The sequence below is a fragment of the Vidua macroura genome, chromosome Z, assembly GCF_024509145.1.
Source record: "Vidua macroura isolate BioBank_ID:100142 chromosome Z, ASM2450914v1, whole genome shotgun sequence".
Taxonomy (NCBI): Eukaryota; Metazoa; Chordata; class Aves; order Passeriformes; family Viduidae; genus Vidua; species Vidua macroura.
Window position 1 is genome coordinate 12,750,219 of NC_071611.1, and position 26,489 is coordinate 12,776,707.

Here is a 26,489-nt window from a genome sequence, read left to right on the forward strand (position 1 = left end):
GCTAAAGGAAGTACAGGAAGTACTTAAGAAAAGTGAATTGAAGATGCTTTGTGGACAAACTTTCAAGATTTGAAAACCTCCAAAGCTATTCTTCAGTAAGGAGAGAAAAAAAAAAAGGCTGAATTTTGTGGAAGAATAATTTAGTTAAGGGAAGAGCATTCTTTTACGTCATATAAACTAACTGATGAGACTAAATTACTGTTCTGCCATTCATTTTATCGAGTAAAGCAATTTGTGAGCTCTTAGTCATCCTCTGAATATACAGGAAGATTCTTAATTTTTTCTTCACTATGATAATGCTCAGACTTATTAAGAAAATATATCTAAAAAGTCAAGGTGACTGGACTTATCAAAGAGCTGCGTTTCTCCAGTGAGAAGATGAAAGAGATGAAAAGGCTTAAGCTCAGGGCTTTTGTGGGGGCTTTTGTTGTACTTGGTTGGTTTATTTTTGAGATTTATTTTGTGAAAGGAGTAGGGCCAGTAAGTCTGTCAATAAACTTACTTTAAAAATTAGATTACACATGTCATAATATGTTATTTCAAACCAGAGAGAAGTTGAACTATAGAAATTCCCTTCCCTCATACTTCCCATCCTAAGGGACATGAGAGTTAAGATCTGAACGATGGAAACATAAGGTCTGAAACACTTCACTAGTCTTATTCTGGTTTGGCATCCTTGCTGAATTTTATTCAAAGCATGGAGAGGATGACTTAACAATTTGATTCTTTGTGGAAGAAATACTGAGTCTTTGCCAAAGTGGAACATAATTTTTCTTTTAATTTTAATTTATTTTGTTTGGACAATGATAAATCTAGACTATTTCCAGCCAGGAAGCTGTTGAGCTGAAGTTAGCTAGTCTTAACTCTTTTTAGGATCTCTGGTGACAGAGTTGTCTCTGGAAGCAAATTTTTTTAAGCTGGTCACATGGAATCTTTGTAGTTACTTGACAGTAAGTGCTGTAAATATAGGTCAGTCATCTGTGATTCGGGATATGGAAAAACAAGCTTTCAGGTGAAAGGATTCTCCAGGATCTACTATGGAGCATAATTAAGATGCCAGACAAAAAAAACAATGTCTTCAATGATTCATGCCACCTGAAACAGAAATCAATGTCTTTGCTGATTGAAGATTAACACATTTGGAAGTATTGCTTGACTTTTAAGTTAATTGAAAAGATTTTGTTACCTGGCAATCTTAAAATGCACATAAAGAGAAGACTTCAGGAAATAAAGATTTGGTTAACAAATTTCTCAGTAACCATGATTTTTCAGTCTCTAGAATTCAAGCTCTCAGAAATGATTATGTCTTTGTAACCTCTGCTGAATAAGAAATCAGAAGATCTACATAGTGTTTTACTGACCAGTTGACTTCTGCGAATCTTTATATGGCTATTTTCCTTTTATTAAGTACTTATTACAGGAATATTCTCTTCCACTTGAGGTCATACTCTGCTGTGCCTTTATTGTTGTATCTTTGCTTTCAAGTGGCAAATTTAATCACTGAGATATTCTATTGATATGAAGATAACTTCATGACATGCTTAGTAAGGAAGACTTCAACTCTCCATCTCAAATTTTACTGTCTAGAAGAAAGATAGGTATGTAAGATGTAGAGAAAAAGAAATTAAATTTCGTTTTAAAAAAAAGAAACTACATCGAGATGGCTTGAGCTTAAAAGCAATGCCTCTAGCTTGTAAGTAACTTTAATAGGCCTCAATTAAAGGTACTAGAACAACACCTGAAGATCATTAGAAGATAAAGAGTGTAATCAAGGCTTCAGTGAAAATGAACTTGACCTCAGGTCCCTTAGTAAGGTCAACTGATGATAGTGATGATGACTTCCTGAACCAGACTTTGGATCTTGTTTCATGGCAATGAAGAGGTTTGGCTGATGGAAGAATCAATTAAGAAATTTGGTATTTGGCATTTGTGTGATATTACATTCTCCCTTATGATTAAAACAAATGAAAGAAGCAAATCAAGATTTGACATGAGGCTTTTACCACAATTGTATAGACCCTTCAGTGTAGTAAGTTCAAAATTTATCCTTCAGGTGTTTCCCAGTTATCCACCTCCAATCTGCTCCATTTAGTTTTCTCTTTAGTTACATCCTCTTTCTGCTGTGCTAAAAATAGCAGCCACAGAACATGCGCATGCTGTTTATCTTTATAACAATTGTCTTTGCACTTTCCTTCATGCTGTACTCTTGTCCCTTCTCAACTTAGAGACACTCTGTTAGGCATATCTTGTCTATAAGGAACCTGCCAACTAACGATAAATTCTTCAGCAACAAATGCAGACAATAACTGGGAAAGTTTCTGAACCGTCAAGTTGTGCACATTAGTAACCTGTGTAACAGTGAGATTACTGTTACCTTTCTCCTTCCTGTTCTGCATACTTTGTTGCCTCTTGACCTTAATGTTATTTTAATCTCTTTGGGGCAGGGACTGTGTCTTCCTGTGATTAGCGTAGTGGAGCCCCAGCTATGATTGGGGTCTTCGAAAGTTAATGATGTGCAAACAAATACAAAACAAAGCCAAAGAATTGGCTCTGTGAATAAGGTACTGCACTGAGTGAGGAGAACTGATTTCTGTTCCCAGCGGGGTCAGTGACATGCTGTGAGACACTGTGCAAATCGCTTCAACCCTCTCTGCCTCCATTTCTCCATCAGTACAGTGAGGATAATTCTTCCTTTATTAATAAGTGCTTTGAAACCTACAGCACAAAAGCATTATAAAAGAGGTAAGTAGTATTACTATTAAGAATAATACTCAAATATTCAACTCTTGTTCACTGCTAACAGGTTTCAGTACCATTTGGCCGGAGGATGGCACTGTTCAGAATCATGGATATAGATTTATCTTACTTGTTACTAAAAAGCACCTTGTTTATGAGTACTACCAAGGCAAAAAAGAACTCAGAAGAAAAACAAACTTTTCTTCTATTAAGCATGTTCAAAATAGCACATGGAGAATGTGTTGGTGTGGGCTGTACCATTTCTGGAGCAACATACTTTCTTTTAAACCTTGCATTTTAAAATGCAGTGTCAGTGTGGCAACACGTACAAAGCTTGTGTGTTTTTTCCCTAGCTTTTGGTAAAAAAATTCCCGCTTCATTCTTTTTTGCTTCTTTTGTACTTGATGACTTAGCTTACCACCAATTCCTGGCTCTTCTGTTTCTCTGTTTGTTTTGCCAAAGCTTCTTTTTAACTAATCTGTATGTTAAGGGGTTGAGAAGATCCAACCTAAAGTCCTTTTAAATTCTCCAGAGATACAGAAATTGCAAAGGGGAAATTGAGTGAAGTTGTGCCTCTGAATTTACTAGTGTATATACAGTTAGTACTAGCTAATTACATAACTGTTGAGGGTCAGTCTAGATTACGGTCTTTTTATAAAGTAGTTGAGGTCAGAGGTTATGTCCCTATATACTGCACTTATGGCTAAATTAAAAATGTAGAATTACCTGATGGGAGGATTTATCAGATATGTGAACTTGGAGAGTATTACATAAGTTCTACCTTCTAAATAGTCTTTGCAGAGGAAAATGCCTGGCTATGTAATTCAAGTCAGAAAAGAGCTATAGCTTTTGAGAATTTGTTTGTTAGTTTTAATTACTAAATACATGAATAAATGCTTTCAGAATTAACACATGTAGCCTCTAACTTATAGGCAGGGAAGAGACAGCTCTCTCATGGAGTAACTGCTGCCTTAGGTAGTCTTACCTATGTGTCAAAACATAGCAATGCATTTGATCACAGCTATGATATTAATTCTCTCCTTTTTAAATTCTATTTGATGGAATTTATATTGAGGAATCTAGTATTTTAAATTCTTATTTTAAAATAATTTATACTTATGAACCTAGACATTATCTCTGTCTCTCTTCCAATACTACTGGGAAAAGATTTGTTAATATTGGGGTGCTAGAAGTGTAGGCTAGGAAGCTCCAAAAAAAGTGGATGTGTCTGTTCAGCCTTGAAGGAATCATGGAGGTATTCCTGAATCTTCTCTGATACTCTAAGTGTTTATTCTACAAATCTGATTTGTTCTGTCTTTAAAGCAAGAGAATGTATTAAATAAAGTAAGAAAATATTAACTTAAAGAGCTATTCTGCAGTATGCGTGGGTCCATCTGCCTGTACCTATTTTGTATTTGTAAATCTTATTTTCAAATTAGGGATTGCAGATAGGTACAAGAGAACTGGAGGAGATGGGAGCAAAGTTCTGTGTTGGCTTGCTGCGTTTAAAAAGAATGTCCTCACCTTTGGAATACAACCTGCCTTCTAGTCTGTTGGATATTGAAAATGAGCTCATTGAGTCAAGCTGTAAAGTGACAAGGTAGTACACTTTTATTATATTCACTTTTTCTTTTGGGGAAAAAAATTGCGGTTTCTCAAGTGGTGTAAAGATTCTTTCAAAAATGTTCTTCCATTGATCAAAAATAAAGCTGATGTGTTGTGACGTTACTGTAACAATAATCTGAATATGTTGGAGACCTATTGTGTTAATTCAGTTGCTTCAAAGTTTGAAAGAAAACAACACAGACAGAGTTAGAATATATGTCACATTTGCTGCTGGGATAAATGCTAGCAATTTTAATTTCATTGGGGAATTATTACAGGCCATAAAATCCAGTAGTAGGTCTTAGGTCTCAATAGTCTCTTTCAAAGTGGGATTTTTTTCCCTTTTTTTTTTTTTTTTTTTACTATCTGTGGTATTAAAAATTTGTTTAAACAGACATAAAGTATGTGAGGTAAAGCAGTAAGAACTGTAAGTATTTCTTCCTAACTTTCTTTTTCTTATTTCTCCTCTGGTGGGGATATATAATAAGACTTGAAGAATTTTAAATATATGAAACAGTTTGGGTCACAAAATAAATTTATATGCTCAGTAGCCAGTTTACTAAGTTGCCGGTTCTTAAAGTTATAGATAGGCTTGCAAATGTATGCATATTTTGCATTTTTCCATTCATGTAATTCATCACTGAAGTATCCAAATGTACATGGTAAATAAGGATGAACAGCAAATAAATGATTTTGAATATACAAACATATTTTTCTGAAAATATGGTTGACAGACTAATAAAGCTGAGTTCCAGACTTGAAAAAAACAAATCATTGTAAAGGAGTAAGATTTACATGGTATAATATTTCTACTAATGCTGTCTGTAGCTCCAGTTTACCTAAGGCAATGGTGTGGAAATTTGGGGAAAAGATGAAATTTGTTACTGCTTTTGGACAGCTGAAACAAGGAAGTACTTGACAGTAAGACTTACATTGGATGTAAGTTTAATAAGCAATTTGTCTTTAGACCATGGAAACCTAGCAGAGCTATGGGAGGGCATCTGTGACACCCTATGACAGGAAAATAATGTTTATTTTTCTCATTCAGACCCATCAGTGTTCCTAGAATGTTGAGTATTGAGAGAAACTGGAGCTTGTTCATGCTTACCATTTACAGATAATAATGAAAAGCGAAGCATAAGTTAAAGGTGATAAAAACAATAGGAGTAACAATAGGAGGATGTCTTAGGAAAGTGGTTAAAAGTGTATGAATAGTAGTGTTGATATGCTGGCTCCAGTGATGGTTGGATCCCCCCCCCCAGTATCATTTGCTCACTAGCTGAACGTCAGATGTTTGTAATGACTAAAATTTTACTGTCACAACAAGTTTCATGCTTGGTTAAAGCTGACTTAGTGATTCCTGGAAAAGATAGTGTCAGAAAGTGGACTTGGGGTAATCAAACCTCAGTAAGTGTATAAGTAGTAAAAGAAATTTTAGAGGAAATATGGGCCCACTGGTAAATGGGGCAGGAGCACTGGTGACACAGGAATTGTAAAAGGCTGAGGTACTGACTGCCTTCTTCATCTTAGTGTTTACTAGAAAGTTCAGCTCTTGGTGTGCTAAGGACCCAGACACTGGAGAAGGATTGGAGCAAGGAAGGCCTACCCGTGGTGGGAGAGGAATGGGTTGGAGAATACTTAAGCAAGCTAGTCTTACCTAGGTCCAGGGGTCCTGATAAGATGCACCCACATGTACTAAGGAAGCTCACTGATGTCACTGTGAGGGCACTCAATAATTTTTGAAGCATCATAGTGATTGGGACAGGTGCTTTTGAAGGAAATGAGGTGTCCTACCTGTCTTAAGGAAGAACAGGGAGGAGGATTCAGGGAATTACAGGCTGGTCAGTCTCACTGTGATCCCTGATAAGGTGATCAAATACCTAATACTGGAAAGTATTTGCAGCTATTTGAAGAGGGGCTGTTCATGAGTAGTCAACATTTGAGCCTTCCCCTCTCCTTAGCACTGGCAAGGCCTGCACACCTGGAAGACTGTGTTGTTCAGGAGTGCAAGAGTGTCATGGACCTACCAGAGATAGTCCAGTGAGGAGCTCCTAAGATGTTGAAGGGACTGATGTTCCTCCCACAGGAGGTAATGCTGGAAGAGCAGGGTCTGTTAGTCTAGAGTAGAGGAGGCTCAAAAGGCCTACATTATCAATGTATACAAATACCTGAAGGGAGGTTGCAAAGAAGGTAGAGCCAGGCTCTTTCCAGTGGTATCTGCTGACAGGCTAAGAGCACAAACTATAGAGGAAAGTGCATTAACCATTATATACATGGAAAGGTGCCCTAGGTTTGGCCAGAACAATTTTAATTTTTTACCATAAAGAGAAAGGGGCCTGACCAGACCCTACTGTTATTTGATACCATCTCATCACTTGTCAGGGGCTGGAGTAAGAGACTCCCTCATTTGTGGTCAGGCTGGGGGGAGAAAAACTGTGGCAGGTGAAGACTCTGGTATTGTTGCAGTTTCTACATAAATTATTCCATTGTATTTTACCTTTTGTTATTAATGTTGTTGTTGCTTCCTTTCTTCTCTCATTGCTGCTTCCAGTAAATTGTTGTTATCTCATCTTGAAGTTTTTACCTTTGCTCCTGTTTGTTAATGTTACTTATGGTGGATTTTCCATATGATAGCATCTATTGAATTAAGGAATGTCATATCATACACAAGTCACCCCCCTTAGTATCTGCTAGGAAGCTAAAGACACATCAAAAACAGCTTAGTACCAGAATGGGATAAAAAAGGGTGAGATGGCATGTTTGCTTTCTGTTTGATAGCAAACTTCAGTAATGCTGGATGAGAAGAGGAACAAATGGAAACACATAGCTTGTTTTAATGTTATGAAAAACAGCAAATCCTGGTATATTAATAGATGCACATAGTTTGAACTTCCTTTACCAGCTAAAATACTTCATTGATCCAGCTACCTCTAAAAAATTATTATGAAAACTAATTGCATGTGAAGTACAACCATGCTGGGGGCAGGGGAAAACTGCCTCTGACTTGGTTTACATTTCATTGCTGGGAAATGAGTGGCACAGGGGACTGTTTTAACCTGGATTTTCAGAAAGCACTGATAAAATACTTAGTCCTGCATAAACATAATGTTGTTGGCTACATATAAGCACAGGAAAAATGTAACATTAGGCTCATAATAAGCTTACTGTTACTGAGACTCTATATGGAAATATTTATAATCCTGATTTGTGAAGAAAGTAACTAGTACTCTGGAGATTAAAAAAACCCAGCAGGTTCAGTTCCATCCAAAAGACTAGATCATGAAAATCACAAAAATAATTGTACCACAAGATGAAATTTTAAATTTGAGGGAGATGATTAAATAACTTCATTCAGTGTATTAAAAGTGAATTTATACCTAGAATTTTTTTTTTAAATGGTTTCCCCTAACATGACCTTTGGGTGTTACACAGCTACAGATGGTGAAAGGTGATAGCCAAGTGCTCCTGCACTAAAGAAATTAGGAGAGCGGGAAAAAAATCAGATTCTGTGCATGTAAAACTTAATATTTTTAATCTATATGGAATATTGAAATGTTGAAGTTTATTGGAGGAATCTGTTAACATCTGTTTGATTTTTAAGTCCTGATGGCTTTATTTCTTAAAGTCATTAAATGTAAATCTAAGAACACTGAAACATAAAACAGCAAAATACATATCATGAAGTGAGAAAACAGGTACTTTGCTCTGTGTTCACTTAGCAATACTGTATAACTGTGTGAGAATATGTGATAGAAAAACTGAATGTGTGAATGCAAATTAAATATAATTTAAAATATGGCATTAAGACTGAAATATGTTGTGTATTTGTACCTGGATTTGTGAGCAATCTGATGTCCCTGCCCACAGCAGGGGGATTGGAATTAGATGATTTTTAAGGTCCATTCCAACCCAAGACATTCTATGATAAATAAGAAACTACAATTTTGTTCACAGAACAAAACTTATTTAAGTTTTCACATTATCTTCTTTTATTCTTTGCCAAAGGGATCAATATTGACATAGGTGAAGTTAAAAGGTGGTCTCATTCTTTTGTTGCCAGAGGCTCAGAAGCAGAGTTTTTATGTATACCTTAGGCCATATTTTAAGAAAAATCTTTTCAGCCAAGGTGTGCATTTATTATTCACTTGAGTGGTAGAAATATACAAAGTTTATAAAGCTTTTTTCTATTCCTCTTCAGAGATAGTCATGGATCAGAATACAGTCACACAGTTTCGTGTTTTATATGCCCAGACTTCAGTTCTCACTTTTCTATTACAACAAAAGAACTGCTTATACTTTCTTTCTCATATGACTTGCTGCTTTTTACTTGCCCTTAGAGACAAATGAGAAGCTACCTACAGGAAAAGCAGGTAAAAAGTTCATCAATAGGAAGTATAAACCAGAATATTTTTACACAACTGTAGCATTCCTGTAGGGTTAGAGTACAGCAATTACTAAGATTGTGGTTATTTCCTTTATTTTTGGATATTACTGGTATTATTTTTTACCAAATCACAGTTTTAATGCTTTTAAGACTAAGCAGGCAAGTTTAAACACAGTAGCACTGATTTTATTTTTGCAAATGATTTTGAGGGTTTCTCAATTTTTTTTTGTTTTCCAGGTTGTAATTATAATGACCAAGTACATGTTAATATTTTAGAATATATTGCCAGTATTTCAGTACACATAGGCTGAATTTGCATAAGTTCATTTTGAACCATGTCAGAAACAAGAAAAATAAAGCAATAAGTAGATTTATTTTCCTCTGGCAGTGAACTTTAACCTTTCATGTGATGAATAAAACACTTACTTTTTCTTTAATTATTTCCAACCCATTTGACAGTGTTTTCACCCCAGTTCCAAATGGAAAAGATTAGACTAAATGTAATACTGGTCTTGTATTGAGAATTGTAGTTATTGTGCTGACAGGTTTGATAGGGTCTATATGCAATGAAACAAAAATATATGACCACATTCATTACTGTTACAACTTACTAGACTTATCCTCTGCTCAAAAACTTGACCACTTTTTGGAAATTCTAGTTAATTTCAATGATTCTTTTGAGGCTCATTGGTGTGTTCTAGAACATGGTGTGGTTGTGTTTGTTAATTTGATTTAATTATAGCAGAGAAGCAGACTGAGCTTTGGGACCCAGCATGTCTAGAAAATGGTAGAAAAAGCAGACAGCCAAAAGGAGCTGTGGGAAAGGAAAAACTTGATGAAAAATCCATTTCCTCCACTTAGTCTTACACTTGAGAAAAAACATCAGACTGGTGAGGCAAGAAGTGAGGGGTATATACAGTGGGAGTGTGTACAAAGTCTTACAAGGGATTTCTGTCTAGGCTATCAGATAGAAACTGGTTTTGTCCTATTTTATTTCCCTCCCTCTTAATAACTCTTAAACTTTGCCCAGACATATATATATTCCTAATCTTCATCACCTGGAACTAAAGGTCTTTTCCTTCTTACTCTCCTGTATGGTTGAAGCTTTGCTTGGCCTTTCTTCCAGTACTTTAGGAGTACAGCTTTGCTAAAAAGAAGGCATCTTATACTGCAGCTTTTGTCCAGTCTGTCCCATTCCGAATGTTGGAAGAAAAAGCTATTAAAAATCAGATTCAGAATTCCACTTGTGGGCCTGGTAGCAGTGCCTATGCACCAGGCCCCTGCTCTGGCCTCAATGAAAGTGATTGCTTTTAATTCTGTGTAGACTGTACTATTCAGTCTACTATACTGTTCGTCTTCTCTAGGGCAAAATAAGGAAACTAGTAATCAAGGAAAAAAAGCCCCAAACAAACAAACAAACAAACAAAAAAGTGTGATGAACTGCTTATAAGTTCTTCATACCATACTTTAAGTTTTCTTCTACTCTTGATGGTATGATCCAATTACTGCTATGGACCACAGTAAATGACTGATGAATCCCAGCTGATTTGATTCAGTTTTGAATTTCATAAAAGGTATTTCAGGGTGAGAACACATAGAATGTGTTGATGTTACTTGTGATTAAGCTCTGGAGTAAAATTCTGTAACTTTAAATGTGAAATTTAAAAAACATAATTAAAGAGGATTTGGATGTCCAGCTCCTTATGGCTTGAAAAATAGTTGGATACATCCTGTTGAACCTTGGAAATTCCCTTGAGAAAATATCCTTATTACTTACAAAAACTACATAGGTTAAGAGCAGCTGAACAGGACAGGACTTGTAGTTGCATATGTGATGTTGCTTCCTGCAGCAGGATTGCTAATCTCCGGAAGAGAATGTAGACACTAAAAAGAAATTAGAAGGGAAAGTATGGAGAAACAATTCCTTTGTGATACTTTGTAACTGTCTTTCTCATCTAAGATTTTTTTTTTTTTTGCCTTCCATGACAAAGCAGTTTTAAAAGAAATCATTAGTATTTCAGAATTCTCTCTCCTTCCTTTCTCAACTCCCTAGGTAGCTGCAACTCTCCATACGTTGACAGGGAATATTTCTTAATTTTTTGTTCCGAAGTTGTAAAATGTATACACATCCCCAGAGTGTCAAAAAATTGCTGAGTTCCACGGGGTTCAAATTGGTAACGGTTATGTCTACCTTGTGGATTAATTTTTCTTTAATTGAGTCTTGTGGATAATTAAAAATCCCAAGTATAACTTTTATGGGACAATTAAAATATTATTTTGAAAAAAATATACCGTATTTGTGAAAAGGTTTATTAAATTTTAATACGTTTGGAGCATTAATGTAAATGAAAAACACATAGTAAGGTACTATAGTTTTAAAAAATAATAGTCATAGCATGGCTTGGATGGAAAGGGACATTAAAGATCATCTAGTTCCAACCCCCCCCCCCTCCCCCGGCATGGACAAGCATGCAACCCACTATATTAGGTTTCTCGCAGCCCCATCCAACCTGGCCTTGAACACTTCAGGGATGGGGCATCCACAAGTTCTTTGGTCACTCTGTTCCAGTGCGTCACCACCCTCACAATAAATAATTTAATTTCTTCCTGGTATCTAATCTAAATCTCTTCTCTTTTAGTTTAGTAACATTACTTCTTGTCATATCCCTTTCTGACTCTGTAAAAAGTCATCCTTCCTCTGTCTTGTAAGTCCTGTTTAGGTACTGGAAAACCACAGTGAGGTATCACTGAAGCCTTCTGTTCTTACGACTGAAGAACTCTAGCTCTCTCAGCCTATCATCATAGGAGAGATGCTCCAGCCCTCTGAGCAGCTTAGTGGCCTCCTCAAAACTCAACTCCAACAGGTCCATATCATTCTTGTGTGGGGACCTCAGGGCTGGATGCAGCACTCCAGTTAGAATCTCACCAGAATAGAGCAGAAGGGCAGAATCCCCTCCCTCACTTTGCTGACGGTGCTGCTTTGCATGCAGGTCAGGTCATGGTTGGCTTTCTGGGCTGCAGACTCACACTAGTGACTCATGTCCAGCTTTTCATCCACAGAGCTTTGCAGGGCTGCTCTCAGTGACTTATTTTCCCAGTCTGTGCTTATGTCTGGGATTGCCCTGATGCAGTTACAGAACCTTGCACTTGAACTTGTTGGACTTTGTGAGGTTCTCCTGGGTCCAGTTCTTAAGCTTGTCCATTTGGATGGCATCCTGTCCTTCTGTTGTGTTAGCTGCACTGCTCACCTTTGTGTCATCTACAAACTTGCTGCAGGAGCACTTGACTGTCTTTGTCATTGAGGAAGGTCTTAAAAGGCACTGGTCCCAAAACAGAGCCCTAAGGAGCCCCACTTGTCACCAGCCTCCATGTGGACATGGAGCCTTTGACCAAAACTCTCTGGCTGCACCCATCCAGGCAATTCCTTGCCTATCAAACAGTCCACTCATCAAATCCATGTCTCTCTGATTTGGAGATAAGCATATAATGTGGCACACTGAAAAACTTACAGAAGTCTAGGTTGATGATGTAAGCTGATCTTCCCATGTTGACTGTTGTAGTCATCCCATCATAGAAGGCCATCAGATGGGTAAGGCATGATTTGCTCTTAGTCTCCAGGTATGGAGAGAACATTCAACCTTACATGAAAGAGTAGGAGTTGTTGATAATCCTATGGTTTTACCAGTGTTAGTAACATCTTTGTGACATGATGAATGTGGCCCTTATAGACAGCAAATCTTGCTAGAGAGGCTGGAGGGTAAATAGCTGCTTTCATGTGTCTCAGTGATGATTCTCCAGTAATTACCATGCTTTGTGCACTTTTGGTGGCACTCATTCTCATATGACTGTTTGATTGTACCAGTTTTGTAGCATTCTCCTTTTCTTTTTCTTGACTACTTATTGTGGAGTTTTCTCCTCCAAGCCTCATAGTGTCATATTTGTTATGTAGGGGCAATTCAGTGGCAAGGGGGAGACTCTTTTCTTTTGCTCCAAGCAGAGATGAGAGTCCAGTCTCCCTTGCCTTACAAATCAATCAGGCCTATCTCAAGGTTGGATGCTAATGTACCTTCTGTTTCCAAGGTCTTAAAGGAGGAACTGTCTCTTTGCCTGTGTCAGTGCATAATCCCATACCTCAGTCTCCTGCTTGGATTCCCAGATCATATGCTCCTTGATGAGCTTCTCACACAACATGGCAACCTGAACAAAAGGCAGGTTATCTATCTGGGCACACTTGCACCCATGACAACTACCTCTGCCTTCAGGGCCTGGGGGACTTTCAGATTATGGAGTTTCCTGCAGCTGAGGGTCCAGGTGCTTCTTTAGTCTTCAGCAAGTCTGTTTGGGTCTAGATAAATACCCAAGGTGGCTGTGGTCTCTCTTGGTTTTAGTCTGACAGCTGTAATGTGTAGATACCATTTTTGTTACAGAAGAAGACTGCTTCCTCTTCCTCTCCAAGTAGAATTAAGTGGCCTTTTCTGTGTGCCCTTCCTGGAGAACTGCTGCGCCATGTCCTGACCATGGCACCACACTCTGGTCACTCGCACTCTCCGGGGCCATTTAAATCTGCTGACAACACTCACACCATGTCAATCTCACTCATGAGAGGTGATGGTTCCTGGTGGGTCTCTCAGCTCTTACTCATGTTTCTCTGACTGTGGAGGCCCTGCCCACTTTGTTCTAGTGCTCAGCCCCCAGAACTTGCCGTGGCTGCCGCTGCTGTTGCTGCTATCGCTGCTGTGTGTGCCTGGCTGACCTTAATAATTAAAGTATATTTTAATTAATAATTAAAATGCATTTTAGAAAACTATTGTATTAATTCCTAAATTCAGTGTATTCAGTGGCAGGTAATGAAGAAAATACCATTTGAATGAAAGAGATATTCTTAAAGTTCTTCATAAACTTGAAGACCATAGTATTATATCAAGTATATTAATCAGACATTTAGGAATTCATCTTTTTACCCATAAAATGTTGCTTAGGTAAGATACACAGAACTTCAGAATTTCATATAGTATTCTCTTTATCGTCAGCCATGACGTCAAAGAAAATACACAGATCGTGGCATCCTTTACATTACAATACTGTAGGTATGGGATAAACAACCTCTGCTAACCTATAAAAATAATAGTTTCCTTTTAAAAGAAAAAGCAGGAGGTGTAGGAGTAGAAGAAGAAGGATTATTGAGCAAGTTAATTATAAAGAGCCCAAGGGAGAAGTTAGGAAATTAAAACTCATAGAATCAGCATGACAGCAGCTAAAAATATATCGCTACAAGATCCGCTGAGGGTGGGGAGCAGCAGGAAAGCAAATAAAGAATTTGATTAAACAGTAAGACATTTTTTCAGGTATTTGATTTCTATATTTCTTGTGATCCAGCCTCAGTAAAACAGTGGAATAATAATTACACTTCTCAGATTCATGCTAACCTTTGGAACAGAGATTACTGAAAAGTTAAATTTTCAAGGCTAACATTTGCTACATCAAAAGACAACATCTCATGGGAAGACAAATATAGTAGTATGTGACACAGTTTGGATAGTTTTATGAGGAATGAAAACTTAGGAAAGGGAAAGTGGGAAAAATAACCTTAGTAAATATTATAGTATTATTTGAGTAACACATAATTGAGAAGTTGTGGTGTGTTGATCTGGATGGTAGTAGAAAGCAAAGACTATTAGGCAGCAGATCAGAGACAGTTTTTTTTTTAAAGATTTATGTAGCTTTCTAAGTAAGACCTGTTCGGTAAGATCTTTGGTCTATTCTAATGGTATTTCTCTTGAATACCATTAGAATAGATTAAACATCCCATTGTCACTGGTTGAATATTTCTCCTTGACATAGTTCATTGTAGTTTTCTGTCAGTGTTCAGAAATATTACATATTATTGGGTCAATATTCAGATTTAATGGCACAATTTCCTGTGAATTACACAGTCTATTCTGTGTGGATTCAACTGAAGTGTGGATTCCTTGCATACAAAAATTAATTAATCAGTACCTGTGTTAAGTGATTAGAAGCACAAATTGAAAAAATCTGTGGACTTGTCAGAACGTAATACATCTGGTGGAGTCCCTTTCATTTGTTTCTTTAAATAAATGAAATACTTAAACTTTTTATTTCCCTGACTTCTTCTTTCCTTAAAGGAATTGTTAGTAGGTGGTGACTTCCTAGGGCAGAAAGCATCACAGGATGAAAGAACAAAAAATTTGTATTCCTTTGATGGTTCTCCCACAGGTGCTTCATACAAAGCATGTATCCTTATTGTATGTTGGGTTCCCCATATGTGAAACAAAAGAGACTTCTTAGCAGAGATCCCAGTTATTTTCTTCACTCTTTCTCTCTCCTAAATGGAAATAATTTTGTTTATAACACCAAGTTCATTAACCAGCAGTGGGTTATTTCCCTAATTGCAGCTTAAATAACTTAAAAAGTATTTGGTTTTGCGGAGCTTTCTGTTTCGCATAGCTAATAGAGTACAGGCTTGTTTAGTGAACCATGATACAGATAATTTTGAATGTAAATATTTTTTTCCTCAAAGCTAGGGAACAGTTTTTTCTCCCTGTTTTTGAATTAACTGTCAACAGTAAAAAATGTTACAGTGTGGCATGTCATTGAGGTTACAGGTAGAGGAAGAATACTGTGAAATTTATTTATATTGAATAGAGATAGCATTTCAGATTTCCAGTGGTGCAGCTGAGCTCCTAAAAGGTATTTAGAAAGAAGCAATGATTAGTCTTTTTAATTATAAGGCCACAGCCAAGCTTGATTTTGTGTATCTACGGAGAAAATAAAATTAATATGCAAATATTTCTACAAGTTCTTTATGATGTTTCTCAATAAGGACATTCTCACTGTTTTGTATGAGCTCTGTATTATTTGATTATTAGGTAAAATGCATTACAAAACCTTTTTCAGGCTTAAAATGAATGTAAAAATACTTACTAAATATTTAGGAGTACGTAGTGCTTTTAAGCAGATAGCTTTTTTATGTCCTGAGTAAAACTGTGTCTGGAAAACACTTTTCTGCCTCCTCCATCATCCCTTCCTCTATTCTAGGGAGATGAGAGGATCAGAAAGTTGTATTTTAACCTTTTTCCAGTTAGCACTAAAGGTGTCAATCCTCTTGTTCTTCAATGCTATTAGATAAGGGCATAGACCACTCTGTGGGCAGAGCTTCAGTTCATTAAGTGCATTGCCTCAGAGTTGCAGTGCTTGACAAATTTTAAGTTTTACCAGGACACAAATGTGTGAGAATCTGATGGGAGTTAAGTGATTTGTGTGGGAACTTAATTGTAGGTGTAACTATGACCCCTTGTTCTATCATCTCTGATATGTGTAAAGTAATTGGTTACAGTGCTTTTCAGTAAAGTGTGTGTTTCAATAAAATACAGTGGTTTTTTTGATGCCCTACAGCAATGGCTGCGTCCTGAGGTAGTTGGATTCATCTTCAGCCATTTCTGATACTGCTGTATTTACATTAAGTTCTTACGGGCCATTAGTGTAGCGGATTTGTCATGGCAAATTTGGATAATGTGTTGTATATGACTAACTAATTAGTTAAAGGCATTACAAGCATGGGTTTGTCTCTCAGTTGTTTTACACGCAACTAAAAAGCCAGTCCCATTTCAGGTAATCTGCCCCTTTCCTGAGGTAATATTTGGATTACTGTATGTCAGGAAAGGGACAGGGCACATGGTGTGAATGTGTTAATCCAAATAATACTTTTAACATGATTCATGGAGCTTCTTGTTTGTTATAGCCCCACTACATATGTTTTGGATGAAGATGAGCCTCGCTTCCTTGAAGAAGTTGATTACAGTGCAGAGAGTAATGATGAAGACGTTGAATTAGCTGATAATGTGGGTGATTATGAGGCAACTAATCAAGATGATGGACTTTGAGACCCAGATTCAACAACAATACTCCTTTCTTGAACCAGCTTTGCTGCCAGTAACAGAAAATAAAGTATCCTGCATTTCCAATCACATACTTCCTTGCTGTTTTCTACAAAGGGGATAAGCTTCAGTTAACACATATAACTGGGGTCTGCACAGCTCAAGGACAGTAAATATTTCTGATAAATTTACATTTGTTTTATTTAAGGAGTTCTGTGTATTCTTGAAGCCCTATATAGATAAATTTATTTACCAGTTCATTTTCTACTAAATACTACTGCATGGCATTTTGTGTCCTTAAACCCTAACTTCAGAGAAATGGATTATAATTTTTAGTGTGTCAGAGTACAGAAAATAATTTTTTGTGGTACAGTTCTTTGAGTTGCATCCTGAAAAATATGTATGTACAGATTTTCTAAATTAATTTGTGTATGTCTGTGTATATGCGCGTGTGTATACTGAGGTGAAGAGGTTATTTTTCGACATTATTTCAATGATACTTGATTGTGTTTAAAGCAATGTAGTGCCTGCTCTGAAACAATTCAATAATTACTAAATTAAAAATGAGAACATGATGTATTAATTTTTGCACTTGTTTCTTGCTTCTTATGATTACGTATTAAGTGAAAATTCTTTGCCACAGTATTAAGTGAAAATTCTTACTAATGTCTGTTCAGAGTTCAGGAATTTTGCACAGTGACCAATGCAGCCTGTGCTTAGAAGAAGTAGACTCTTGTATAAATACAAAACTCACCCATAAGATAGGCATGATTTAATTTGAAGAAGTTTTCTTGTTTAATGTACTTGTCTCCAGAAAGAAGTCAGGTATGTACACTCTATGTATATTCAGCTACACAAACTGCTCTGTTTTTCATCTTGAATATGCATGTAGTTAAAAAATGTTCACTTTACCAGAGGCACGTTAACTATATACCCAATTCAACTGCTTTAAGGGGGATAGTGCATCTCGGTTTAAACCTTTTTTGCCTGATTGCAACCTAGTGCTAACTCTGCTCTGATAAGGAGATTGGACTGTAACTTTCTGAGGTCTCTTCCAGGCTGAATAATTATTCTGTGGTTCTGTATTCTTCATGTTTAAAATCAAGGTGTCAGGTATGGGATTTACACTTCTTCATCTTCTCCTATCGTCTTCTAATTCTTATTGCCTCTTGCCTCTGCTTAAAATAAGATCTAATAGAGAAATTAAGAGAGTTGTAGTCTGTGGTTTACAGAATTGACATGTTTTGCAATGAAAAATACTTTTCAAAAATTATTTTTACTTGATGTGACCCAGTTGTGGCATTAATTTTCTTCTGCCTGTGCAAGGGCTTTAAGAACATGAAGAATAACATTTCTAAGTTATACCAGGTTTTGAACTAATGAGGATTTTCTATATGTTTGTTGTTCCAAATAAAACTGTATTTCAGAGGGGAAGAGTGTCTTCAGAAGGATTAAAAAAGAATAAAATTTATGAGAATTAATTGTATCAGTGTTTTTCAGCCAGGAGTTGGATTTGCACCAGGATCTGTTCTTTCAAATTCAGCATTGTTTCAGCATTGCATTCAGCCTGTCCATACTATCCTGATTCTGAAACTGGGGAAGGGGTTTTGATCCCATATTATATGCAACTGTATTTTTATTTAAAGGCTTGAATTTATATTAATAAACATGCGGAGAGAGGTAGGGATGGAAAACATGGAAAAGTTGGAAACATTTAGAGTCTTGGTCCTTTATTTTTTCTCTGTAGTGGAAGTTATCTTTCCTTGTGTTCTGTGAACTACATACTGTAAATAAGAGAATTTATTTATTGCTCTGTTGAAGAGGAGCCCTCTGAATTGAAAGTAGAGGAATTTGGGAATGTATTAAATGGAAGAATTAACCTTGCCACAGAATTTGAATTATTTTTCTGCCCAATGACAGCAGTTCAGAATGCCCATATTGCCCTGTCAGTCTTATACTATACTTATGCATAAATAGATTTTTATCCCTAAGGGCTCCTACTTCAGTGGGAGTAATATTCATAAATAAAATTATTCATAAACAATTTCACTTAAATTTCAAAGAATGCAGGATGCCACATGTTTGTTAACTGTATTGTGCATGTCTTCTTAGGTTTCATTTGAATTTGTATTAATTTTGGAACACTATTTTTATACTACTGGCAAGACTAGAAATATACTTCATCCATTTAGAAAGAATTGTGGCTTAGTAATACAAAATTGTCTTTTTCTCCTGAGTACATATATATATTTGTTCTTCTCATGACTCCTACAGCTTTTAATCTGTGCAAAAATAGAGATATCAGCTATATAATGTCTCAGGATAACATGTTTATACATTAGATTGTAATGCAGTTATGCATTATATGTCACTTAGGTGTTAGATGTCACTCTGGCAGCTGTTGGTCTGAGCTTCTGCCAGTGTAATTCTAATGCAAGAGGTGAAACTTTGTCCCTATCTTACACGTTGAAAATGCAAAGGTTGTTACCTCAAACATTTTCTTGCCTTTTGAAATGTAAAGTCTTCATTTGTGCTCATAGGGATGCCAGTTCATGGGAAGAACTGCTGCAGTGAGAACTGCTCCATACTGTTTATGTCTCTCCAGTACCTGTTGCCATTGTTGCAGTGGTGTTGACAGACAGATGCTGGTGCCCCCATTAATGTGTTTTGGTGAGAAGTCTGGTGTTTAGCTGAAAAAGGAACAGCTAACACTTGAGCACACATTCCACTCTGTTATTGTAGCACTTGCCCTGAAGAAATGGGCAGAATGATAGCAAAGAATGGCAGCATCTTGGACTGTCACAAATCAGTCATTGAGCATGGTCTGTCCCAGACAACTGACTATCTATTCTATGTATTGGCATTTCAGTGTGGCTTTGGTTTTAAATGATGGTGTTTGCTATAAGCATGACTGGTTCTATATAGGCAAAGAAGATCCCTAGATCTTCCTCCAGTAATAACAAATAAGACTATAAAAAATAATTACGTATGTATTACTTAATGTCTTGCTTCTAAGTAATTGCTGAACGATGAATTACTCTATTCCCTTTCCAGAAATAATTCAAGTTGCATCACATATTTTGATATTTCTGTGTCTTCACTGGTGACATCCCCTTGTGTAATGTAACTTAAAGGAATTTGTGCCAAAATCTTGCCTGGCCATTTTGCAAGGTGGATATCTTTATCAGCCTGACTTATCAGGGAGTTTGGTTTGAATCTCAAATAAGACTGCAGATGCGGTAAACACTGTTCACAAAATGCAAAAATACAAGGTTTCAGATAATTTCTGTTGTAATGCTATAGATATAATTGTTGCAGTGTTAGTGTGCATGCCCCAAATACCAATACTTACAAATAAAAATGCATAATAAAGGATTAATTACAATCTTTTGCTTCCCTATTTTTGGTTAGTTATAATTAAGGATTCCTCATCCTAGCATTTGCAGCAATGTTCTTACCTGTAAGGACAGCACTGTGCTTAGCATTTAAAAAAACATATTTTGTTTTCTATGAAATTAAACTCAGTGTGCTACAGGCTTAGAGTAGCATTTGCATATTAATTGACTGAATTATAACTATCTGAAAATTTTTGAGATTCACCAGTGTTAGTAATACTTATGAAGACTGGATGAACCACAATGAAGATCTTTGCAGAGCTCACAGAAGAGGCTTCTGGTGAGACTCTTTCCCTCCCACAGAGTTAATAGGATATTAATCTGATCTAGGAAAGGCACAAGATTATTTCTCAGTAAGTCATCCCTTTACAATTCAACTCAGACTGCAGTTGAGTTATTTTTACTATATATGTTTTTGTAGCAGCAATTTTAAGATTTCAGCAATTTTTTGAGGGAAAGCTCAAGATAAAATGAGATAATCTAGTTTTGTGCAGCTGTCTCAAAAGAGCAAGTGATTACTAGAAATCATCAATGTAACTTTTGTAAATACAGTTGCAGTTTATTTAACTATACTGTCATGTTTCTTTAAGTTGAACAGCTTCACAAACTTTGTTGTCTAAATAATTTTAAGGACCTGCAATAGTCACAGTGTCAAATTAGTCTTAGGATATTTTTCTTTTATCAGTGTTCTAAGGTCATCAGGATGCCAGACATTTGAGATGTGAGCTCACTTCTTGTTTGCTGAAGTAGTCTAAGTTGCTTTTAAAGGTGGGCTTTAAGTACAAAATGCCAAACAGCTGTGACACCTAGTAAAGAATACATTGTCTTGGCTGTTTTTAACAGTATCATATAAAGAACTCTTCTAGTCCCTAAACAATACTTCATAACTATGAAAGACACCTGCTTATTTCTTGTTACTAGAGAAAGTTAGATGCTCTATTTCTTTTTGCCTTTTTTAAAACAAACAAGCAAACAAAAAACCACAAAAAACAAAGAAACAAAAAACCCCCACCTAAATACAGTAGTGTTAGTACACTCTGTACAGCTTTTATAAGAGCTCTTGTACAGCTTTTGAAACAGTTTGTTAAGAGTCATTGGTACAGAATATGGTTTTATCATCAAAAGAAATGACGCACTGTAGGATTTGCTGATCCAAATTATATCGTTATGAAATGTCAACCAGATTCTGCCTCTTGTCTTTGTAACATTCTTACCTCCAGATGTTTGTGCTTAGAGTGTGCCCTTCTTTCTGGCATGGGGTTATTTCTCATGCAGCTTTTTTCATGGTAGATTGGGAGAATATATACTAGCAGCACCTCATTATTGCATAATTACTGTCGATTTTCACAGGGTGAATGCTAACTAATAAAAGAATCTGACTAACAAAACTCCACAATAGTGCTTCCATACATGAAATGCTGCTGTTAGCATAGAGAGGGAATATTCACTTTAAATGACCTGAAATAGGACTTTTCTTTACACTGTCCCTCCAGACACATAAAGATAATAAGTTACTGTGATAGCATAAAATGCTCTTAGCTGATAGCATTGCATTCATGCTCATTTTGTTCCCAGAAGAAAATGGACATGAAAAAATTTCATTACAAACAAGACATGAAACACAGAGTAAGGAAGACAAATGATCTTTAATATTTTGTATAGTATTTGCTTAATGGTACTGTATTTACATAAACTTTAATAGTCCAGCTGACCCCTCAGATTAAAATGGTTCGGCTGTACATTTTATGAAGACAAACTGAGATGTGCTGCACAAACCTTCAGCCAACAGGTTGTCTTAATACTTAGCGTTGATCATCATCCCACACAATTTAGTGCTTTATACTGCCAAATGGAGTCTTAAACTGGGTCAGACAGTATTCCAAAATAATAAATGCTTTGGGTTTTTGTCCTGTGAAGATTGTTGCAAAATTTTCAGATTCTCTGCAACAGTCATCCTCCTGTTCTGGCTTTTGTGTAATCACAAAAGACATAAGTCCAATTTAAAAGTACATTGTGCTTGTACACATTTTTACGACCGTTCAATTTAATCCATGTCTACTCTAGGTTATTTTCCTCTTCTAAAGCATCCAGCCTAGTCAAGTCAATCCTTTAACTTAAGTGATGAGCCAGTGACATCATCCTCTTCTTTTGAGTCTGACCTCACTTTTGATATTAACTCTAAAAATCCCTTCATGCTAAGCACCTGACCCCACAATCTAACAGGGAGATGGATCAAATCTGATGTACTCATACAGGGGGCCTCCTGGTCAGCTAATTCTATAAGGAAGCCAAGTCATTCCTTCTCACGCAGCTTCCTGTGTTGAGGAGGAAATGCTGTCAGGCACAGCAGAAGAAGAGGTCTTCATCTTGACATAGTTCACCTCACTGTGTCTGCCTCACAAATTCTAGAGATTGGTGGACACATTTTCTTTTGCCTCTCAGCTGCGCTCTATGGTAGAGTGAGAGGGACAGAAAGATAAATTACAACTACTGATTGTTAGGGGTCACATCGACTAGTGCTTAAGAAGATCCCTGCTCCTCCATGACTTGTCCACCAGGGCAAGGTGGCTATGGGGCGAAGTCCCCTGTCAATGAAAGAAAATGTAATAAGATAATTTTGGTTTGTGGATGTGAACAGCAAAGGCAAATGGGTCCTGAGTAATAACTTGGCCACCTGTGAAACTCCCTTTCCACAATCTTTGGATGAGCTTCCCACCATAGCAGGAGGCCTTATGGGACACTGCTTGCTGACGTGGGGCCTGGCTGTTGGCACAGCTGTGGGAACATCGCCACAGTGATATGAAAGGTAATGCTGGAGGTGTGAGCAGGGATGTTGAGATGGGATCATTCACCAATCAAGGATTCAAGAAAGAAAACACCAGCATAGAAATCTTAGGGAAGACCAGGGAGCAGCTGGACAGGAGTCACTGTCTGAGTCATTGGTGCCAATGTGTGCCAGTGGGTGGGAGGTGTCTCTCTGTCAGGCTGAACATTGCATGAAAACCAATGCCCACCAGAGCCTTCTTGGAGTGACTTGGACTTTGAATAGCAGATCACAACATCCCAACTGCCTTTTGTCCATGATAACCAGTGAGTAAAAACACAGAATCATAGAATTGTTTCACTGGTAAAAGACATCTAAGATCTTTGAGTCCAGCCATTAACCTAACAGTGCCAAGTCCACCACTAGACCATGTCCCTAATCACCATATCTGAACACTTTCTTAAATTGCTCCAAGGATAGTGATTCAAGCACCTTCCTGGGCAGATAGTTCCGATACTTGATAATCCTCTCAGTGAAAAAGAATCTTTCCTAGTATCCTGTCTAAAAACTCCCCTGGTGCAACTTGAGGTAATTTCTTTTTGTCCTGTCACTTGTTACTTATGAAAATACATTGACCCCCACCTGGCTACAACCTCCTTTCAGGTATTTGAAACCGGGATCCAACTACAACAGAATCACCCCTGTTAAATTTAGTGATTCACATCCCAAGAATTTATGTTCACCCTTAGTAGGTGCTCATACAAGTGGAATAACATAATTGGAGTCCACTAACAAAATTTTAGAATTTTTTTTCCAATTTGAGGGTGGGAAGAATGTGTCTGAGATCCCAGCTTCATGTGTGGGAAGCCTTACATGTTGATGGAGCTCTGGGGTTTGCAGGAAGAGACATTTAAGCCAAATTTGTCTGCTGGAGACTGATTAAGTCTCAGGAAATTTGAAAAGACATTTTCTCATTCCCAGCTGAAAGGTTTGATATGTTTCTAAGTGCTAAGGATTTAAATTATTCCAAAGGAGGAAAAGAAGATGTTATGATATGGCAAAGTAAGGATATGGAAAAGGGATTTCAGAAGCTTATATGTACTTATTTTTAATGCATAAAAACAAGAGGGAGATGGGGACATTACACAGTTCAGGTAAAACGAATTCAGTATGATTTCTGTGATCACTAAAACTCTGTTTCCAAAATTCAGTTACTCAGAGAATTTTTCAGCTAATTAAATTTTGGTATTGTCTTGATTGGAATAAAGAAATTTCCTGGTATGCAGGGAGAAGAAGCAGTACAATACTGTTTCCTGCAAAAGACCACTTACCACTTCAAGTACAGCATGAACCCTAGCTTGTTCTGTTTTCTTCTTTTTAGTGACATCCTTGAAAGCTTCTTTCATAATGTAGGTCAATGCGCTTTCCAGATTGAGGTTTGTAAGATGGGATGGGCATTTATATTACATCATTTACGGATACAAAATATTGATTGCTATAATAAAAGCTATGATGACTGGTAGTACAGAAAGAATGCGTTGCCTGATAGTATTATAAATGTAAAATATTCACATACCCAGATGATGCCAGTTATTAAAATAATCCCCTTAGGAATTATAAAACCGTGAAAAAACAGCCCACATGGCAATCTGTGGAGTGTAGCATGTTTCAAAGCTGCAAGAGCATTCTGAGGAGAATCTGTGTCTTATTTTTATACAGAGTTCTTGTTTATGCATCTGAAATTTCATTATTTTCACCATACACCTGGCTGCCAGTAAATACGTTATAACAAAATAAACAGCAAAAGTTTGCACGCAGTGCTGTGGAAGTGATGGAGGAGAAAGCCATTTTTGTGGACAAGACATTTTTCAAGTAGCACTGACTGGCAACTAAAGGTCATATTTATATTGTGTTTCCCTGGCGACTCTCCTTTTGAAAGGGTGTCTAATGATGAAGCAAGTCTTGGTCTAATGGAGTGGTGAAGGAGGTGTCTTTCAACAAGTACTGACCATGAAATGCCGGCAGGAATCAATAAATAATACTTAACCTCCTTTCTCTGGTTTGTTTTAATTTACTCTGTTGTATTGAATAGCTAGCAATTGACCCATAAATCAGGTGATACCAGAGGTATAGCAAAAATATCCAGTGTGTTTCTTTGTTGCATCCTGGGTTTTAGGTTCAGATTTGGGGTTCTGGTATTTGTTAGCTTACCAGTTCCATGTATCCTCATGCATCCCCCGTGTTTTCCCCCCTACGGAAGTCAGCCCCAGGCTGCTGGCCATTGGGTTTTCTCCCCTGCCACTCCTGTGCCCACTCCCCCGTCCAGTCCCCGGCAGTTCGGTGCTCGTCACCTCATTCTCGTGGTCCCACTGGCCCTGAACCCCCGTGTCCACCCCCGTCGTGTCCCCATTGGCCGTTGTGGCAGCATCACAGCCACGGCGTCTGTGTTCATTGGGCGGAGAGCTCCCGTCCTCCCCTGTCCCACCCCTATATCCCTCTGCGGCACCCCAGCCTTGGGGCCAGATTCGTCCAAGCAAGGCTGGGAGTGGCCGCGGCTTCTCTACCGTGGCTCCTGCAATAAAGCGCCCAGCTGTGATGTGGACGGGTTTGGACAATTCCTTGCCTCTTTGTTTCCTTCCCTCGCGACGACGACAACATGCAGCTATCCCATCCCGGAGCGCAGCCGCAGAAGCGCCCGGAAGTAGCGGCAGCATTGACCCTGACGAGGAGCCAAGGCGCCAAGCCGCGTTCTTGGGAGCCGGTCAGGGCGGGAAAAGTGACGCACCGCTGTATTTCTTTATACTGACACAATTTCCAGGTCAATATATTTCTTTTGTCACACCTGGAAAAGGTATAGGACCTGTGCTGTTCAACCAGGGAAAGAGTTTGTAACTCTACCATTAGCAAGTGTTGACAGATCTAGGAGAGATATGAGGAGCCATTTAACCTAGCCACAACATAATTACCCCTAGCAGAAACAGATTGTTTAAAAACCTGCAGCAAAAGAAGCTTGTTTTGTTTCCCTTCATTAATTGACCATATTTACTCAGTGCATGCAGATGTTGCTGTTTTCAGTATTGTTTAATATCTTCACTTAAATGAAGTGTTGTGGCAGTTTTATCTCAGTGAAAGTCCTGTGCTACAGTTTTTCTGTCCTATTAAATATTCTGTTTGCTGTCTGAGATTATAGGTGGCCACAATCCTCTTGTATTTTTAGGTGGAAAGGGGTACAGACACAAGCCAGTGAAAACCCATGGTTACTGTTAAGATTTAATCAGTGTGCTAGTGATGTGTTACACTATTATTGTGAGGTCAACATTAACAGGTCACAACCTAAACAAAGGAACGGCAGGACAGAAGCCGTCCATTACTTTGACCTTGTTAATTAAAAATACAGTGGTGAACGTCACGGTATTAAAAAAAAAAAAAAGCCAAAAAAACCTGTTCTTGCTTTACTTATGCTGACTTCCAAGACCTAATGGATTTTAATATGGGGATTAAACTAAAAGATAGAAAGATTTAGAATAGATGATAGGAAGAAGATCTTTACTGTGAGGGTGGTGAGGCACTGGAACAGGATGCTGAGGACTCCCCATCCTTTGAATTGTTTGAGGCTAGGCTGGATGAGGCTTTGAGCAACCTGATCTCCCCATGGCAAGGGGTTTGGAACTACATCATCTTTAAGGCCTTTTCTGACCCAAACCATGCAA

At 37.5% G+C, this 26,489-nt stretch overlaps 1 protein-coding gene across 3 annotated transcripts in view; it reads left to right on the plus strand.

The window, feature by feature from the left end:
- Positions 1-17,203, plus strand: part of AGTPBP1 (ATP/GTP binding carboxypeptidase 1) — a 60,500-nt gene extending 43,297 nt beyond the window's left edge. The window contains exons 26-28 of one of the 3 annotated variants that reach the window (XM_054003621.1): positions 4,176-4,336; positions 6,303-6,430; positions 16,485-16,572. In XM_054003621.1, the coding sequence (XP_053859596.1) occupies positions 4,176-4,336; positions 6,303-6,396 (255 nt within the window). In that variant the 3' untranslated portion in view covers positions 6,397-6,430; positions 16,485-16,572. Of the gene's footprint in view, positions 1-4,175; positions 4,337-6,302; positions 6,431-16,484 lie in introns of all 3 variants that reach the window. The other 2 variants (XM_054003620.1, XM_054003622.1) reach the window with 2 other exon arrangements.
- Positions 17,204-26,489: the final 9,286 nt, after the last annotated feature.